This window comes from Empidonax traillii, unplaced genomic scaffold (genome assembly GCF_003031625.1).
Source record: "Empidonax traillii isolate 1590-97213 ecotype Southwest subspecies unplaced genomic scaffold, ASM303162v1 scaffold494:size460735, whole genome shotgun sequence".
NCBI classification, from domain to species: domain Eukaryota; kingdom Metazoa; phylum Chordata; class Aves; order Passeriformes; family Tyrannidae; genus Empidonax; species Empidonax traillii.
This window is the reverse complement of record NW_020955687.1, coordinates 288,319-309,302: the sequence shown is the minus strand read 5'-3', so window position 1 is coordinate 309,302 and position 20,984 is coordinate 288,319. Positions and strand designations below refer to the sequence as shown.

Below are 20,984 nucleotides of genomic sequence, written 5' to 3'. Positions count from 1 at the left end.
CACCTTAGAGTGCAAGGCTATTTACCACAAGTGTATTCCCTTGAGGGAAAGGGTAGGACTGACAACGAAGACATCCAGATGACCTTCACAATTAGTCTCTATAATTTCTAGCATCTTGGCCAAGTCAGACTTTAGGAGTTGGACTAGATGGCTTCATATACCCCATGACCACAAGGCAATACCATTATTGGTTTTCTAGGAAAGAAAAACAACCAGACAGTGTGAAATGCAGTACAAAATTCTCTCAGTATATAACAGCGATAGTCGTAACTTGCAGAAACCTCTCTGGGAGTGGGCAGCAAGGGCAGAACACCTCACATCATTCACTCAGAAACTGAACCTGGAAGGGACAGTTTCCCTCCAGGTGCTTTTTGTCTCATTACTGAGCAAAGGTAAAGCACAGTGTGCCTAGTCTGTTCTGAGTATCTGAAACTGGGACAACTGACAAACTGTGAAAATCTGAAGCAAGATCAGCAAACTACCAGTCAATATCTTTATCAGGTTTCATTGTAACTTAAATGCTTTAAGCTTCTCTGATGAAAACTCTCTTTTCCAATACTTGAAGTTAACCTTTCTCTGCTTTTGGATTCATTTTTGTGGCATTTCCTTCCTATGTGCTTCACTTACAGTGAAAATTGGTTTCCACTAAAATAAAATCTGGAGTTCAGACAAAGACAAAGACAACAGCTATGAGCTTATCAGTATTGGGAAGGGAATGAAGGGGAAATTGGAGAAAGAGCATGACTTGGCAAAAACATTAATAAGTAAATGCTTCCAAAGAAAAGCAAATCCCAGAATGAATTAAAGGGGTTTAAGAGATTAATGGGATTTAGAGAGGATGAGGAAAAGAGATAGTCCAAGCGGAAAGCAGGTCTGATGGTTACATGCAGTTTAGAGGAAAAGGCTAGCAGAATCCACTTATTTCATTTGTTTGGTGTTTTTTTTCAGTTTAAGGGACCAAAAAAAATGTTACATTTGAACACTTTAAAATTAAGATCTGTGTGAATGGTTATCTATCGACAAAAAGCTGTAAAAGAAGTATTAGAAAAATTTGGCGAAACTGAAAAAAGCACATGCTCCAAATTACATCGAAGGAATCAGCAGGTATATTTCACATGACAGACATTGTACCTGAAATTGAAAAGAGATAGAAGCAGGTGCTACCAAGTAGTCTGGGAGTACTTCAACTTTTCTTGTTACAGAAGAGAGATCTTTTTTTGATTGTTGATCCCCTGGACTCAATGCAAAGAATGTAAAAACTGTACACACACAACTAATAAAAGATAGTAACTGTATCACTCCTTGGAATGCTGTCTACTCCTGTGAAAGAATCCAGTAAGTGACATGCAACTTACAGATAATGTCACTCAGTAACACAGAAATCCATTGTTTGGGTGTACGAAGAACTGGCACTATTTGTCAGCACAACTGGGGTGGAAGTTAAGACAATAAAGGACATGTAAGTGATATCAGCAGGAAGGTTAGTCAAAGTACAGAAAGACATAGGAAATTCAGAGCAATTAAAACAAGAGGCTGCAGGCAGGTCTTAGACCCAAATGGTAGGGGACAAACTAGTGCTGAAGAAGAAAGAAATGCCTCACAATCAGGGTTCTGGCATATATATGCTGGTTTCTTCTCCAGAGGACTCAATTTACTTGCTGTTCTCTTTGGTTCTTGTCATCTTAGGGATATGCACTAGGTTAGGCACACACACACACATTATAGGGGAAGGGAGCAAAAACTAACCACAGTATAACAACCCAATACAGATCACAGGTGCCAGAGACACTGCTGGGCACATCCAAAACACAAAAATCCAAGAGAATGATGTCACACTGCTCAGCGAGTCAGCCTCATACAAACAAATGAAAGCAGATAAGGACAGCTGAAGATTTCCTAAGAGTTCTCAATAGCTAATCATTTCATGTGGCAGTCTTTTCCAGGCTGAGTGTACTACACAAGCTAATGGTAAGAAGCTATTTTCACATAATAATACTCACCATTTTATCTTCAGAAAGGTGAAGAAGCTGACACAGCTGCTACATTTTCAAAGGCTCTTTCTGCTGTTGAAGTGCAGGGGCTTACAGCAAAGGCATTACAGCTGAGAGGACAGGGCAAAGAACCAACATCACCTGTACTTTCTCTGGCATTTAAAGGAGTGCACATGAACTTACAGTCTGATAAGCCAGGGAAAGAAAAATAGGATACACAGATAAGGTGTCCTTTTAGAGCTCACCAGCAATCCCATGTGAGCTAACATGTCTTACTCATGTCCCAGAACTAAAAAAACCCAGCAGCTATGTTTATTTTGATTCACTTTCTTGATTTCACACTTAATGAGAAAATATTTGGTTAAAAATGAGACCAATCAAGATACAGTGAAACAACATCCAACACAAAAACCACTGAAAGAAAATTAGAACACCATTGCAAGCCATGACCGTGGGCAAGGCCAACGCTGCACGGCCCAACATCCTCTGAGTAAAAGAATGCATTTTATCCCAAAGAGTTAATCCACAGAAACTACACATAACTGTTCCTAAGTATGACTACAACAAGATTCTCAAGGAATTACTAGCTATTTTTCAGGGCTTATATTATTAACCTGAATTTATATAAATACATGATGCTCAGAGATACAAAAAGAGACATAATTCAGTGAACTTTCATGTTAGCACCCAGTCCCCTCAGGCTTTTGCCTCACTGCTTTCTTTCTACATACAGTATCAATGTTTTGACTGTGTTGACATTCAGGGAAGATGTTACCTCTTTTGATGAGACCAGTTAACCAAGAACAGGACATGGCATTTGATAGAAAAAGAAAAATGAAATCTCCACAGCGGAAAACAAAGAGTTACATAAGACAGTGCTGGTTTTATTAATGAGACTCAGAATAGAAAAGCTCAGAATCTCACTAAGAACCAGATATTGAATGATTATATGATATGACATCTGACTCAGTTTAGAGAAAATTCAAACACAAGGGGTCAAAGAACAATGGCATTATTAAACAGGACTAGACACAGTAAGGTCTTAATTCATTAAGTCTCAAGATATTGGAACTTAAATTATGCATTCATTAACAACCGAATTGGGCCTTGAAAGTAAATGACTGCACAAAGAACAGAATAATAACTGAATCCAAGTCTTTATTATTGGAACAACAGTGAAGATCCAAGCTTTGGATCTAGCTTCTTGCTAGAGCAATATATCATCCAAAATTTTTTCTCCTTTCAGTTTTTCCTTAAAGTTACATTAAAAAAAAACACCCACTTTTATGTGCTGCTGACTTTCCTAGAATTTCTTTCTTGTTTTCCTCCTGAGACCTTGTGATGCTTCATCAAAAAGACTAGCTCTGTGTCCATAAAATATCTAATATTATGAGGGATCTTTAATTTCCAGGCAGGAATTTTATAGCTACCAAAATGGCCATTTTGCCTTTATTGGGCCAATCCACACCAGAGCAACGTGAAAAGAACAGTGTAAAACAGTGGCAAGGCAAAGGGTGAGTATTGTGGGGATAAGTTTTTAAATCACTATGAAGCTCAAGTAAAACTGCAAGTGCTTCTGAAACTCGTTGCTGTGGGGAAAGCTGTCTGCAACACTGTTTCAGTGAGGCCTCCCACAAAACTCCCATTCAAAAAATTACACTGGTCAATTTAAAGTAAAAAAAAAAACCCTGGGTGAAGACAAGAAAAATAAGGGAAAGGGAGGAATAAAGGGACCTTTAACTTCACACAGAGCATATTCATTCTACTATTCAGGCAAGGCAGCTGTTTGTTAACGACCATACTGCAAAACACAGCAAGTTTACTTGTATTTCTTGGCCAAGAAATTTAGAAAGCACTGAGAGCTGAAGTAACCAGCTCCAGGACGTCGCTCCCTACCCTCCAAGTAAGTATTCCCACTTACAGACTGGTTTGGGGTGGGGTTTTTTTGAGAGAAAAGTGTAATAGCATTTAATACTATAGGCAAGAAATAGTATACATATGTTTCAGAAAGAGTTTTTCATAGCTATTTCTGAAATACAATTTAAACACAGCTTGATGTATTTAGGAACTGCATCTCAGCAGTAAGCAACTCTTACTTACTAAAATTCTACTATGACAGCCAGAGCATCAGTCTCACCTAATCCAAGGTGGAATTTTTCTTTAGCTGTTAATTACACAGAATATAAAACCAAGAGAGCTTTATCAGATTGCCTCAATACGAAAACATAATTTGTCAGATGGCTTCACAACAGCAAAATTCCAGTTTTTCAAAGGATTTCACAAGGTTGGATGTTTTTCCATGTCATATCACATACAACCACGAAAGCAATTTCTGAACCCAGTGACAGCTCAATAACTGAATTCTCCTGAGTGGTCAGATACATTCAGGTAAGTAATTAATTGTGTGTATGTGGCAGGGGTTGTTTCAGTGATCCTGATGACAGGGAAACATGGATGTATGTATATCTGCTAACATTTTTTGGCAGCATTAAAAATAGACAGCTGGTGTTAACTGACACCAGCACAATCTCACTCTATGGGAATGATTTACCATGGTTGGAGATAGAAAGGTGTGAAATCAAGAATGACACACCAAGTGAAAGAACAAAAACTAACCACAGTGTCAGTACATATCCAGAGGTCACATGCAGAGAAAGACACAAGAACATCTGTTTGTCATAATCAACAGCCAAGGACCAAACCACAACTTTCAAGAAAGGAGAATCCAGACTGCATGTATGCATACAGCAGAAACAGCACATTTTCTTTCAAATAAAACAAAAATATAACCAAAAGAATGAGGAAACAGCATATTTGTCCCCTACTAGAAGACTGCCTTCCCATATGAGAGGGAAAATTGGATGGTCACAGTAAAGTTCTAGATATGCAGACAGTCTCCAATCTTGTACAACCTCCCATTCTATATGTGTTCATTGTAAAAGAGATTTCAATCTATGTTAAAACTCCAGCATTCACAACAATGTTCAGCTCCCCATATCTCTCTTATCGTCATGTCTTCTGAAACCACAGCTAGAGATCCAATTGTCTGCATTGCCAGCAGTCTCATTCCCATTTTACAAAACAAAAAGCAAGACAGAAAAGTAGGTAGACTGTGGACAAAACAATCCCTCAAACAATTTAAATGACAGTAAGAGAGTAAATTCACCCAAAGAGAACCAAACTACTTTAACAAAATGCACCTAAAGCTGGGAAATGTTCAGGCTAAATTATACAGCAGCAAATGCCAAGCAACACTTGAGAAAAGTGGTGCCTCGTTTCTTCTATAGACCACAAGTCTAAAGACAATTCCATATGTATGCAATTGCAGATGCAGAGAATATTCTTTAGTAAGTTCCCCTGCTATGCCTCTATCATTTCTCCTTACCATATCTTATGGAAATCTATATCTACCTTTGCGCAGCTTAGGGAAAAAATAGAGAATGTATCTGCCTACTTACTGATTTTGTATACCTCAAGAGCTATTTATCTCTATGTGCTTTCCATCTCAACAGAAGGTTGCAGCAACCGACAAGGCAATCACCAATCTGAATGAAGACTCCCTTACTAATCATAATCAAAAACATCTGCAGGAAGCCCAATATACCTCACAGATAATAAGAGCTTGAGCTCTGAGACGTAACAATTCAACACAGGCAAAGCCGAGACTGAAGAGGAAAAAAACAGAGGGTTTGCAAAGCATGGAGTTTTATCCATCTCCTGATAAAAAAATCTAAGCTGAAGTTAAAAATCCTAACTCTAGAGAAAGTCTGCCAAACAAGTAGGTACAGTAAAGCTACATCCAGCTTCAGAAAGAAGCCATTTTTATTCTGATGCAGTTCTCCTTGGGTGAGAGAGATTGATCCTCTCTCTGTGTCCAAAGAGGGGAACACCTTTTCCTACTGGAATTCTCAGTTGTACCACAGAATCTGCAGAACAGTCCACGCCAATAATGTCTTGGCACTTTGTGAAAGCTATAAACAATGACCAAATGGGAATTTATCACCTCCCCTGTTAAAGATCTGTTCATTGGTCTTTGCACTGCTGACTCATGTGCATCTGAAACCAATCCAGAGAAAGGCAGAAAATTATGACAGTTAACACCAATATAGATATTCTCTCATTTGCATCATACTTCTCTAGTCAAAAGATGCAAAAGTTTACAACAAATGGAGGTTCCCAAGCAGCTTTCTATGTTGCGGATATCATCATCACAAACCAAAATGCCAAGAAGTAACTGGGAAGACTCCAAGATGTTGGAATGCCTTGTGAAAGCAGTGAGGAGAGTATGAAAGAACAAGTGGATATTCTTTTGGAAATCTGTAATTTATTTAGATCAACAGCTACTGAAAGAAGGTATCAAGCCAGTGCTGGGTAAGGTGTGCTGCCCTCTTGATTTCTGCTTTGTTTCGCTTCCAAGTAGCAATTAGTACATTCTTACATTAGCCATGTCTAGCAGTTCTTATTTTCTGAATGTAACTAAGACTTCACATCCTTTTTTTCCTGAATTACTATCTCAACTTTGAAGCTAGTGTTTTCTTCAAAGCCTCTGATTTCACCAGCAAAAGCAGTAAGTATTGCTCCAAAATGTCATTTGCTGAGAATGGTATTTTGGTGCAAGAATATTCAATGTATCCATTCCCACAATGTGTGGTACGGGAGGGTAACTGTTCTAAATAGCAGACACTTAATGGTGCAATTAGTATTAGACTTCTGTGTTCTTACTCCAGTGCATATGTCAGAAAACTGCCTTACCTTCCAGGTACATACTCATTTATTTGTGATATAAAATCTTCTGAATGAGGACCACTGATGAATTTCCATGGGTTCTCATTCACCATATGGTCTCTCACACTCCACTAGTGCTGCCAATAGGGTAGATCACTGTTCATAAGCAAGACAAGTATATCCTCACAACCCATAAAGCACAACTTCAAACTGGCTCTTGCAGGAAAAAAGGATGATAAAAAACCAATAGAGTAAGACAATGCCATGTACCTGCACACTGCTTAGCTCTATGTGCTGTGCTGCATATACCAGTCTGTGCAGGTGTTCTCTGAAACCTCCAAAAACAAGCAACTGACAAACATTTTTGCAGCGTTACATGCTGGTCATTTTTATCACAAACCCTCTAAAAGAGGACTGTTTATACAAGTAGTTAATTTAAAACTAGCTTAGGTACTTCATGCAGGTATTTATAGTTAATGTCTCACAGTCAGGATAGCAAAACCAGGAGGAATTCAACAGCAAATGTTTCAGGCCAGCGCTCTACTTCCATTACTAAACAAAGCTTCATGGGGTAGAACACAACTAAAGCAAGCTTTATGCACTCCTGAACATCTTATCCTACACCTACAGAGTATCCAACACCTACAAAAGTCAGCAAAGCTCTGTGAGACCACAACTGCAAAAACTAGTATGGCTTTGTGCCTTTCTAACCTGCAGCAGAGGTAGGGTGTCCATTCCTTTAGAGGCATCACAAGCCAAATCCTCTCACTCTTCCTAGTTCCAGAAAGCCCCTCAGACTTTCAAATGGAGCTCAACAAAGATGACAAGCAGAAATGCTGGCTAGAATTCTTCTGGCTATATGCATGACTACATGCAAATCAGGCAGACTCTACATGCTTCATTTTCTTAAACAACAGCTTACAACAATGAATGATGCCGTTGAGAGGTTAGTCAGTACCGTAACTCCTCTAAAAATCAACATCTATCTTGCAGAAACTGTACTGTTCAGCAGATGACTTTTTCCAAGATCAGGAGATTACACTAGGAGCAAGCACATATAGGAATCTAATCAACACTTGGCGTAAGTTATTTGGACAACTGTCCAAGATGAAAGTACATCTTGTCATCTTCTTTATCTCAAGGCTTAGAAAAATGGAGTTGAAAAACTTCCCAAAAGTGCAAATGTCATGTTAGATAACATCAAGTCAGTGTCTCTAACACTAAAGAAATCCAGTTCTCTATAGGTAGTCCTTAGGTCTGATAGCTCTTATATACCTCTGCTGTTTACCTCAAGTGACGGTCACTTCACTGTACGTCTGGACTGTGCCTTTCACAGATTAGTACTTGAAGATGTAGAACCAGAACACAAGATAGCCAGTGACTGGGTTACACAGTGCAGCATCTAAAATGGGAATAAAAGGAACAATCTCCCAAGCATGCATGAGATACTGTATTGTTGGGCACAGACACAGAACTTCATCAAAAAAGGAATTATCAAAACCAGACAAACTGTTCAAAATGGCCAGTGTTGACTGAAGTTGCAGTCAGCTGAATTTGCAGATCAAACTCAAAACCAGACTGTTAAATCAGCACACAGAGTTGACCTTATCAGTACAGAAGGAGGAAAATGAAGCAGTTTATTTAACTGCCCAGTATGCTTTCTATAGCTTTCTTCATCTGGTTAGAGGAGACCCAGCAGAGTCACAGTCTGATGTCTTAGGGGAAAAACAACAAACAAACAAACAAACAAACAAACCCCAACCAACCAAACAAAAACCCAACAACAAAACCACACAAAAGCAAAAAACAAACAAACAAAAACCCAAAAACAACAACAAAAAAAGAAAATCAAACTAGCTCTGTGCATTTTAATTTTAGTTCAACAGCTTTCCACTTCAGCATAATGTAAAGCTTTTCCAGTACTCTCAGCTGAGGTGAAGTGATGGAAGAAAAGCAATCTGTCTGGAAAGTGGAAACCACAGTTCCAGCTTTTCTGTAAAAGTAATGAAATAATTTCTATTCCTTTTTACTTTAAAATCTTTGAAAACAAATCATGTTACTTATATTTTATTAATAAAGGATGAACTGCTGAAACACATGGCAAATGCATTGGTCCTTTCAAGGAATTACTTAACTGAATACTCTTCATTGTTCTTTTTAAATTAGTACCAGGACTTACTGTGAGCAAAAAACTAATCAGATTACAGTCATTAATCTCAGATTTGCATCCACACCAGTCATTATCTTTAATTATTAGCATTAAAAATGTCCTAAGATCAAATCACATTTGACACCTAGAATAAAAAGTTCTTGTTTCTGGATACACACAAAACTATCACCTAATACGGTGGCAATCAGCTGCCATATGGGGTATGTATTTTCTTTTACCATAACTACCTTTCAGTACCTTCTCCTATTGTTCTCTTAGGCTTGAAACCTATCTCTCAACTTACAAAGTACTTACTTCAGACTAAGAAAAAAAGTCAGAACCTATAAATGCCAAATTACTCCCTTTTTCTCACTTTTACTATCTATTGGCTCTTTTAAGAATATCAACTCACCTGTTAATTTCTTCCTCAAAAAAAAAAAAAAAAAAGCCCCCCCAAAAAAATCACTTAAAACATGCTCCCCTAGACACCTTCCTGTAGAGCTGTAAACACTCTAATAATGTAATCAATGCTTACAAACCTACAAAACCTTCAACTGGCACCATGCCAAATGAGAACAGTGTGACACACGCTGATCTCCACTGGATTACAACTGCTCCAGGCATCTATTTCCATACAGCACGCATCACAGGATGCAGCCTAAATTTGGAAGAAAGGTTACTACCTGCTTCAAATTGAGTCACAGGAAAACTGCACACAAGGAGTTTCAAAATAGGGCTCCTCAAGTTCCCCTGGTGACACAAACTAGCTGAGGCTGTCGCAGTAGTAGTTGCTGCGCACGGGGAAGTGATTGTAGAGGAATGGTAAACACTGCAATCATCACTTTTAAGCTAGCCCGTGCCACAGATGCTTGTTCTTGCAGAAGCAAGTACACAATAATACATTTTTGTGAAATACCACACAGGATGATGAATAAGAGCTGCCCACCCTCTCCTCTATGATCCTCTCATCAGTAGCCACTTGTATTACTCTCACACTGGTCTGGGTTAGATAAACTCTCCATTCTTAGCACTGCCAGTTCCATTCAGAAGCTTAACAAACACCCCCATACACACACACTGAGTAACAAACAGTTGAATATCATGAAGCAGATAAATCCAGGGTTAATTGGTACTGGACTGGGAACTGCAATCAGTTGATCTGGAGATCTTGTATAACTGAGACAATCCAGACAATAAGCACAGAACCATCGTTTTCTCATACTAATTTTTCAGTTGTGATGTAATGAACGATCGTGTTACAGTATCTGTTGTTAACTGAAAGAAAAACGACTTATCTTATACAAAGTATTATAATGATATAAAAGCCATCAGTTGCATCATTTACATAGCATAGAAAACCTACAGCCATTGACAGCACAATAACTACTTATTAGCTTACTTTTATTCTTAAACAATATTGGCAACGGGAAGACATAGAATAAAGACCCAAGACATCTGGGCAATGAAGCAAGTGCTGTCATGTGTCATAAGAGTCACAGCCTGGTGCCAAAGATTACCACTGCTCTGCAGCTGCTGGTGCCCATGCTCACAAATCGCACCAAGTGGTACAATGCTCTGCTGTATCAGCAGAGACAAAGAGAGGAACAGGTCTGCAGGACTAACTCCTCCTCAAAAGATGATGGTGGTGGCTTATTCTTTTCTTTACAGTAGTCTAGGTTTCTGCCCACAGAAGGAGAACTCTAGAAAGCTTTTTGCTTTTCTGAGCATCCTATGAAGCTAATGCCACAATCATGAAAATAAGCTAACAGGGTAGGAATACAAGATTTCCCACACTTTCAGGACTTTTCCTTGCAGAACAAACTTGAGGCAAAGAAGAAGGGAGACGATTCAGTGCTGCTGAGGCAGTGTTCTGCACTTGCTGTCAGAGTGCATTGCCGTCCCTTTTACAAAGCACACAGTTGGAAGCACCAGGTGAATGCCAAGGAAGCTGGAGCACCCACCTTGCACAGTGCAAAGGGCTGGACAAGCAGGTCAGTGCAGCACCACACACTTGCAGCTGCACAGTTCTCCTTTCAGCAGCCAGCACAGTCCCTGCCAAGCTCTCCACACCTGTGTGCCATGCGGCTCTGTGCACAACATGGCACCGTTCCCAAAAGCATCTCCACAACCAATTACTGGGAAGCAAAAGCCCCAAGAAAAGCTCCTGGACTCCAGGAATATCACACGTTCAAAACAGACATGGAGTGCATTGGTTTTCACAATGAACTCGTGGCTCCACCCAAACAGTTTTGCCTGAGGATATTTTCCACTGCTTGCCACCACCCACAAAGATTCAGGTTGGATTTAAAGCTGTTCCCCAGCTCAGGCAGAAACTTACGGCCTTGATGCAAAACCCTGCAGTTAGGTTTGCTGAGGTTTAGGTGCCTGAATTACAAATATCAGGCGCAAATAAAATACTACAGAAACCTTCCCTTCCTGCCTGAGGCACCGTGTCTGTTTAGTAACCAGCGCTGTGAGTGCCTGCACTGTTGGAAACGCTGGTGACAGGCAGGAGGTGAGGTGCTTTTGTTACTCCTCACTAGAAGGATACACCATCTTAGCCTGGCTACACTCTGTCAGCTGTAGTCATTCTCCCTCACTGAAGCTGAACGGCTTCCTGCATTTGTTCCTTCAACCATAAAACTTCAGTATCCAACAGCGTGTCTTCCTAGAAAAAGTTGCCATGGAGATTTCTTTATGTAATTAACATGTTCTGAGATCCTTCAGAATCAGCACCAACACTTGCAATCTTAGCAAGTTCTTGAAAATTACTGATCTGCTGCTAGCATCTACAACCTTTGCACAAATGAGAATCTAAAGCTGACTATAAAATGGGGGAAAAAAATCTCAAAGAGAAAGTTTTTCTCTTTGGGGGGAGAGGAGATTATACCAGAACTCCATATCAAAATTACATTTATTTTGTTTTTAAATTCATGGGAATACATACACATGCAGTAGAAATCTTCAGAAAGTCAGAAACAGAGATCAGGGTTCAAAGAAAAACTGAGATTTCATTCATGTTCCTTCATTTTACCACAGACACACACAGAAGGAAGCGATAAGCAACTCCACTTCAATAAAGCCAGAAAGCAGTAGCACCACTTTCATTAATCCTGGTGATGACTTTCAAAGGAGTCGTTCCCAGTAACACCACTCAGGTCATTTAACACTGCAAGCCCAAGCTCTATATACAGCACATAAATCTTCTCACCAGCCAGGAGTCCAACCAGAGCTAGAGCAAAAAACATCAAGAAGGTGCCTTGTATGTGACATCACTTCCAGCAACAAATTCAAATTAATATGTCAAACCTGCCTGGCCCAGGTCTAACTCTATCAAGATAAGACCATGTAGCGCCCAGCCTTAAGGGCAGATCAGGTGTTGCCCACTTGGCATTTACAAGGGCCCCTTTTCTTTCCTGCTCTCCAAGATTAGCCCCCAAGTCTAGCAGCCTGATTACCACAGCCTTCCACAAAGTTGCAAACAATGTGTTAACACTTCTCTGAGGAGTCTGACATTCGTATTAGTGGTGAAGACAAAACCCAGAGGGGAAGGCAGTACAAATTCACATTCTCTTTTTTTAAGCTGGGATGTTGAATCCCTCTTGAACTTAATGTTACAACCAGTCTGTAATGAGACTTGTTCCAATTCAGTCACAAAATAGACCTCCTAAATCTCTAGATAACAGGAAGAAGACATTAATTAGGCTCTACGAAGTCAACACCTTGTTGGTTTTTAATGAAAAACAAAGAAACGAACAAAACAGTTGAAGGTAAAAACTGCATCAAATGCAGCATGCTTCCACTCACCAGCATCACACTCTAAGCAGATGACATCTTAATTCTTTTAGTAGCTTGATACACACAGGCAGATTAAATATAACTTAATTACAACAGCTGTAATATATTAATCTTCGTTACCAGATGGAGGAGTTCTAGCTCATGTCTGTATTTTAGGAGTCAAACAACATATATACAAACACACTTTTTTCCTATTAAATTCTCTAACTTCAGAACAAGAAGTTAATTTCTATTGCCTATACAGGAACATAAAGAAACTTCATCATTTTTCTTCCACAAGTCGCCATTCATGCAGCTATCCTTCCTTGCTGCTACAATCCTCTCAGTGCAAGGACTGCTGTCACCTCACATTCAAAGGTTTGCTCATCTGTTCTGGTTTTGGCTGGAGTAGAGTTTATTTTTTTCACAGTGACTAGTACGAAGAGGTGTTTTGGACAATGTTTATAATAGAGATGTTTTTGTTACTGAGCAGCACTTATACAGAGCCAAGGCCTTTTCTGCTTCTCCTACTGCTCCTCCAGCAAGGAGGCTGGGGGTGCACATGGAGCTGGGAAGGGACACGGGCAGGACACCTGACCCCAGCTGATCCATGGTATATTCCAGACCATATGACATTATGCTCAGCGTATAAGCCTGTGGAAGGAGAAAGCAGGGGATGTTCAGAGTGATGGTGTTTGTCTTCCCAGGCCAGTGGGAAGCCTGAACACCTGCTTGCCAGAGGGAAGTGGTGAATGAATTCCTTGTCTTGCTTTGCTTGTGCGATCGATGTGTGCTTTTCCTATTGAACTGTCTTTATCTCAACCCATGAGTTTTATCACTTTTACCCTTCTGATTCTCTTCCCCATTCCACAGTAGGGGGACTAAGTGAATAGCTGTGGAGTGTTTATTTTCCAGCTGGGGTTAAACCTTGACGGTGACACCATCACTATCTCCAGAGCTGCCTCTTAAGACTGCTGGCCTGCTCTCCAGCTCCTACCTCACCAATTTTGTGATGATGTGACTGGAGCCAGGTCCTCGTCATAATCACTGTATACTACATCCCTTTACCCACAGTGCCAGTGGTTTCACAGAGAAAGCAATGAGGTCAATCAGGTACGACTTGCCCTTGGCATATCCACACTGGCTTCTTGTCCTTCGTGTGCTGAGAAAGGACATCCAAAAGGATTTTCTTCACGACCTCTATGGGCACTGAAGTTATGTTGACTGGCATGAACCTTGGGTCTCCTCATAAAGTTTCTTCATGCTCGGGCTATATTCCTCCCACATAAGCTCTCCCTGCTTCCCCCTCTTGTGTACATCCTTCCTGTGGTTGAGTTCAGTCAGAGGCTCCATGTCTATATATCCATGCTAGCCCGTTGCTGTGCTTGCTTGAATTCCTGCACATGGGAATGGATTATTCTTGTGCTCTGCTGAAGATGCCTTGAAGACCAACCAGCTCCTCCTGGGTGCCGCTGCTCTCCAGTGCAGTTTCCAGTGAGAAACTCAACAGGCCAAGATCTGCCTTTCTGAAGCTCAGGTTTGTAATTCTGTTCATCTCGTGATCTTAAACTCTGCAGTCACCTCATTGCTGCAGACAAGGCTGCCTCATCCTCTACATCTTTATCATCTTCTATTTCGATCCATGAGATCAAAGTCTAGAGTGATGTTTAACACTAGAAAACGCTTGTTAATCAGTAAAACTAACACAGATTTCACGTGGCTGCTTTTATAAATGAAAAACGGGCATTTTTATATAATGGTGCAATACGATGAAATAAGGCTGACCTGCAAAAAAACTCAAAAGACCTACTTCTACTTTAAGCCACCAGAAGTTCTTGTAGCACACAAGTGGAATATGCCACGAAGTATGGCAAATAGCAAGCAGGCAGCTATATATAGCACTGTATATGACATCATGCAGCATTCCATCTCAGCTGGGAAATGAATCGCCCACCACTGTAGCTGTAGGTTTCCATGTGATGTCTGCTCACAAAAAACAGTGTTTTCAAAATCAAAATCAGCATACATCATTAGGGGTACAGAATTCACCCATTACACACGCACAAAACAAACCTGCGTAACAGCAAGTGAATTTAAAACCATCTTCCTTCTCATATACAATCACAGTTTTAGTTTAGAATTAATGCCTCTTGGCAGAAGGGGGAGAAGAGCATCTTGAAACTACTACGTGCTTTATTTATTTAGAAAGACCACTTCATACCTCTTTATGTATTTAAAAAATTTAAGAAAGGCTTCAGCAAAATCTCTGCTAAAAACAGTTTACCTCAGAGAAACCTGCTCTTTCGATAGATAGTTGTTTTGAATGAGCTCAGGTGTCAAAGTACTCTAGTCCTTTCAAATATATGAAGAAAGCAAGAAGTATTGTAATGGTTCAATACAAATAAAAGACAATTACATTACAATTAACAAATGGGGAAAGCATGTACCATTACTGCCAAGAGTTTTCTTGCCAGCTTCTCGGACCAAACATTATCCATTTCAATTCCTTCACAGTCTTGCAGCAATGGTGAACTACTGGTGAATGAAGGCCCAGCTGGTCTCAGGTGGAAGCACTCCCTGATCCAGGCTGTGGGAACCAGGCTAAGCAGCTAAGTGTGCAAGACATTGTGAGGACAGACGGGTGGGACTGCTCAAAAGTCAGGGCACAATAAAGTGTGTTGTGATGATTCTCCATGGGAACAAAACCTTTCTTTCTCAAAAAGATGGAGGAGAGTTTTCTGGCCTTTAGAATACATGGCTTCCTCAGCAACAAGAAAACATGTCAAAGCAACATCAGGAACTATTAATGGAATTTCAGAGGACAATTATGCTTTCACTTGATCTTTTACCAAGAATATTTTAGAGGGTGGAGAGTAAGGTATATTTACAAAGCTTCTGTAGCTTAACTAGTCTTCAATAACAAACCAGTATAGAACCACAAAAATTTGTTTAAAATTCAACACATAGTAACATCAAAACAAACAAATGTTTCCATGGAGACAACTACCTAAATAAATGCTCACAATGGATCCAAGGTGTGACGTCACCCAGTCCTGCCTGCAACCATAGTAACATGCCAGTATAAACAGAAATATTTTTATTTTTCTATCTAATAATGTCATAGAATCAGCAGTTTTATGGCAGTGCTTAAAACATATTCTTGCAGTGCTGAGTGGCAACACTTCTAAAATAAGAGCAGAGGTATTTATATCAGGGCTATTACTATTACCATGTTAACTACATACAACAAGTGGAGTATGTGTATGGCATAGCTAACATATCACATTTCCCAGAGCAGTTGGTGACCCCACTAAACAAAGAAATTTAAGTTCCTAAGGCAACATGCTGGAATGCTGGTCAGAGGTCAGTAGCATCTATTATTCTTGGGTATTCTGCTTTCCTTAATACAAAAATCCCGAAGTTTTTAGACTGTTATGTCTCACTGTCTTGCTAGAATAAGACAGATTAAGCCACACGTTGCTTTTCATACCAAACACAGAACCCTTCAGTGCCCTTCTCCCATGTCACCAGTGAAGCTGCTTTCTCCGAGGCAACAAGACTCACTAAATCCATATTTGCACTCTGCAAGCACAATACACAACAAACAGCCGACAGATTTTTGCAACTCTGTACCAGAAAAAGAACAGTTAGTTAATGAAGAAATTTTCCAAGAAGGCAGGCAAGTGTTTCAGCTACTAAAAACATATCCATGGAATACCCACTCTCATGAAACCCATCAATTTTCAAATGCTATTGCATGTCTGTAAATTGTATGCCTCTAAATTCAGTTGGCCCAGATGGCATTATCACTCTTCATTTACAAAATATCAAAGAAAGATGTATATATAACGCTCGGATAGTACATGAAAAATTAACGCTTAGAATGATCTAATATTACTAAGGTATTCATACTAAACCCCTATATTTTAGCAGAAACTTGAGCTACAGGGCAGTTGAAGATATTGCCATTACAAAAAAACATGGGAATACCCCTTTCAGCTGTCATGAAAACTTCAGAGGCAGTAATTTATGAAAACTTCCATTCTCATAGAATGTGACTGTGACAGCCTTATCTTCAAGTGTGGCAGTAAATATACAGACCAGTTAAAAATTTCCTAGAAAGTATTTCCAGGCGCTTCTTTTAACAGTCATAGTAGCAGAATTTTCAGAGAAGAGGTTGTTTCATTTTTGCCATTTCAAGAGAAAGAGTTATCCTGGTACCAACCAGCAAAAGAGATTTTTACATAAGCAAGTAACTGCTTTGAAATGAAAATCTACCCTGCAATCAGTGTTACTGTTGTATGTAGTCCAATGAACATACAAAGGACAGAGTACAACATCTCAAGTGTTGAATGGGAAACTACAAAAAAAAGGTTACTGCATAATTATATTTACAGTTATGTACATTTTTGTTGCTGCATCTTTTTTACAGATTCCATCCTATAAGATATCGCAGAACTTTGTAACTCACTCTTCACAATTTCTTTTGCTTTTCCAGGTGCAACATGCACAGAAAGTTAACAATATTGTAAGAGATGTCTTTATTGTACGTTTTATAACCTAAAAAAATATTACCCTTCTACTTATTATAGAAACCGCACTCTATCCCAACTCTATTAATGCAATCCAAATATTTGGCATAAATGTAGGTATTTTTTTCTCTGCTCTCTAGGGATGCAAATCATAAATATTCATACACGTAGCTACTCTCACAAGTAGCTTTTCATTTCAAGTAATTCCATTGTAAAATTCATTGTCGGTTCACTTCTTGTATTTTCTGCATTGACAATAGAAAGTTTTTGAAATAGAAAACAAAAAAAAAAATAGGCAGAAAAAGAATCTATTAAACCAATTTTTAACAAAGAACAGCTTATATTGCAATGCACTACATTCAAAGCATTTACGAGACCCTTAAGAACTTACAAATTACTGTTAAACAAAAATTCTTGCAGAGAGGGAAGAGATCACCCAGTTTGCATGTTTTCTTGCCAAAGAATGCAATTCTAGCAATAATTCTTTCATGTCTACTACTGTGGATTCTTTGCATTTGTTGTTCTTATCCTGAAGTACATATAAACGTTGTGCTTATATGGAGGTTTCAGTGGACCTTTTATGCAAGATAAATAGACAAATTACATTTCAGTCTGACCTGACATCCTCACACAGAAGGAAAACTGCATTTTTAACTTTTTTCTTATTTGTACCAAAGGCTCACTGGAATTTTTTCAATCTTTATAATAACATTAAACTTCACTAATCTCTTAAAGACAGACACAGAGTCCCAGCTTTGAAGAAGTATCAAGGACTGCTCAAAAGTTTCAGAAGTTTTGTTCACCTGGTTTGGCGGAGGTGGGGGGTGTTAAGCCCACAAAAATGTTCATTGCTACTGAGATAAAATCTCTCCTGGAGCAGAGAAAGTTATCAATCGGAAGAATACAACACTATCTTAAAGTAGCTCTTAGGTAAACATATCTCTTATTAATTTCCTTGTTAATTTACCCTGACTATCATCAATGTTTAGTTCCCACCTATTTTGCCAGTATCTGCAGCATAATAATAAATGAAGCCTGGAAAAGTTAACAAGACGACAAACGTGGGCTTTATACACAGTAACTCATAAAGCCAAAGAACATTTCTACTAGATTAATTATTTTCTAGTGTCTGAACAACAGGTGCCATTGTCATAAACTCCAAGTACAGCTGGCTAGAAAACAAACCCTGTTGGTAAGAACCGACAGAAAATGCATTTGGAAGTTCTAACACAATGCTAAACGGCAACTGTAGCTGGGTATGACAAACACATCTTGTCTTTGTTGTGTTCCCTTGCCAGACTACAACTGCCAAAATCCACTAGCCCCGTCCCACTGACCATAAGAATCCCAGGCTGAAGTTCATCCTACGAGACTGTGGTCACAGGAGAGAGGCCCGAGAAACTGCTGAGCTTGCTCTCCCCCTGAGAGACGCAGACAAGAAGCCCCGAGCTGAGTTGAGATTGCTGAACAGCCCAAGTGCCTATGTTGGCATTCCCCTGGAGCCTCAGGTACCTGCCACCTCAGAACTCACTCCTGTGAAACAGACTGGATTTCTTCTATCCCAGCAGTGGCAAAAACTATCTTTCTATCTGCTAATGCTGCATATTTTTAATGCTATATCATGGGGTTGTCTTATCATTAACTTGCCCAGAAACTGATATGAGAAAATAGCACTAAGACTGTATCTATCATTAAAGGAAATAATAAGACAAATTTTTAAGCTGATGAAAGGCAAAGAACATTTGAAAGGAAATGCCAACATTGCCTCTCGTAGATCAAGAAAGACACAAAACCCTACAGCCTAAATATGCATTTCAAATAAACCAGTTCCCTGATAGTATACCTAATTCTGGCAACACAACTTCCAAGAAAATATGAGTAGAGACTCAAAGAGAAAGTGGACTGACACAAAAGCAGGAGAGTAAGAGTGCGCATATATAGTGTCTTCAATTGCCTGGATAAGATCCCCAAAGAGAAAAGAAACAAAGAAATCAATCAAATAAGTCATTCTGTGTATGTTACACAGGACAGCTTTCGAGACTGAAGGTCTTTTCTTCTCTGCCTTTCTCCGCTTTGCTGCACTGAAAAGGGTCAGTGCTCGTAGCAAGATTTTCCAACCACCCTTGTCAGCAGCTCGGTTTGCCTGTCCTCCCCAGCACTGCAGCACAGCTGAGAGCACAAGCCAAGTGTTACTACAAGCTACAGGTACAATTAAGGGACTCTTATAAAAAGCATGACCCTCAACACAATGAGTTTAAACAGTCGCTGTAGTAACAAAAATGCTGAAAAGACAAGATTATTGTATCAGATAGCAGGGGAAGGGGGAAGGGGAAAATAATCCAATTCTACATATGAAACAAAACCAGAAAAATTATTTGGGCTTCATACAGAATATGGCAGAACAGATTACTATCTTGTCTTAGATTTGATGAGTTTTTCTGACCAAGCTTGCCTAGGTTTTCAGCCTGCAGATAAAGTTTCACTAAAGCACCAGTCTGATCACAAGAATAAGCATAGACAACAAAGACAATCCTAATCAATTTGTCACAGCCATGGGTTTCCATCACAAATTCACCATCAGCTTGGCATGGCCCTACACTTCAAACTTGAGTTAGTGTTGTGCTGGACATCAGGACTCTTGTTAGAATACTGACTTTTAGCACATATTGCACCTTAGCCTCGGTCCTCTGAGGCCAAGCTTCGGGCAAGATCGTCCTGACTTCATTCAGACATCCTTCAGGAAACACCAACAGCACTTACTCCAGTTTCTTGGAATAGCCTGCATAGTATAATACATACATAGGCTTGTATACTATAACACCTGTGAAACTAAAGTCAATCTAAAATAGCAAGTCATAAGCTGAAAGCCGTATCTTCAGATAAAGCAATAAAATTTTGTAAAGGAAGGTGAAAGAGATCAATTTTGACAATGACAAACAGTACCTCACAACATCTGTAAGCAACAGAAGGTAAATTTAGATGATGTCTACAAAACATGTGGGAGAGACAAGGAAATCACGGCAGAAAAGCACTTACTTGATTTTACTGAAGACGATGTCAACATCTGTGGTTGTTACGTTCTTCCCATCTATCACATGACAGTCCTTGCACAGCTTGGACCAGTTCTTCCCGTGCATTTCTTTTCCTGTGGCTCTCGTATCACCATGGACGGCAAATTTTCTAAAGGCCTCTTCCAGGGCACTTAATTCTCCTCCCGTGGCTCCCTCATGGGAGTTGGTTGAATCGGCGGATAATCGTTTTGCTGGCTTGGCTGATTTGTCAGCCATGGTGCTGCAAAGAAGAGGAGGGCAAACTCATTACATTAATTTGCACTAGTTTACTTTCTGTCAATCTGCATGCTACAGTCATGACAAACTTATGCAAAATACATGGTCTATAAAGTTAGCAAGAACTCACTGCCCTCTTTCACCAAACATCAGTCTAAAAACAGAACAAGGTAACTCTCTGGCCATGCAGAAAAAATTTTAGCATATTTTTTAATAATATTAATATTAATATTATAATATTAATAATAATTTTAATAAAGTACGCCCTTTACATTGTAGGCATTACTATCTGCTTCTATTTCTGAAGGAAGAATAAACATCCCTTTATTTTCTGGACTGTGGATCTTATTGAATAATTAAATACTTTGAAAGTGCAGCAAAAATATTAATGATATATTATGTAAGGGCTAACAATTAAGGAGGCCTCAGAAACACTTAGACAAGGCTTTCTTGTTAACAAAACCATTCAATTTTCGAGTTTAGGCACAAAGAACTGTAGCTGTGGAATCCATTTGGAAGGAAC

At 39.4% G+C, this 20,984-nt stretch overlaps 1 protein-coding gene across 1 annotated transcript in view; it reads right to left on the bottom strand.

Annotated features, from left to right (window-relative positions):
- Positions 1 to 20,984, bottom strand: part of TPPP (tubulin polymerization promoting protein) — a 67,863-nt gene that overhangs the window by 33,854 nt on the left and 13,025 nt on the right. The window contains exon 2 of the mRNA XM_027896355.1: positions 20,211 to 20,465. Within this exon, the coding sequence (XP_027752156.1) occupies positions 20,211 to 20,461 (251 nt within the window). The 5' untranslated portion in view covers positions 20,462 to 20,465. The remainder of the gene's footprint in view (positions 1 to 20,210; positions 20,466 to 20,984) is intronic.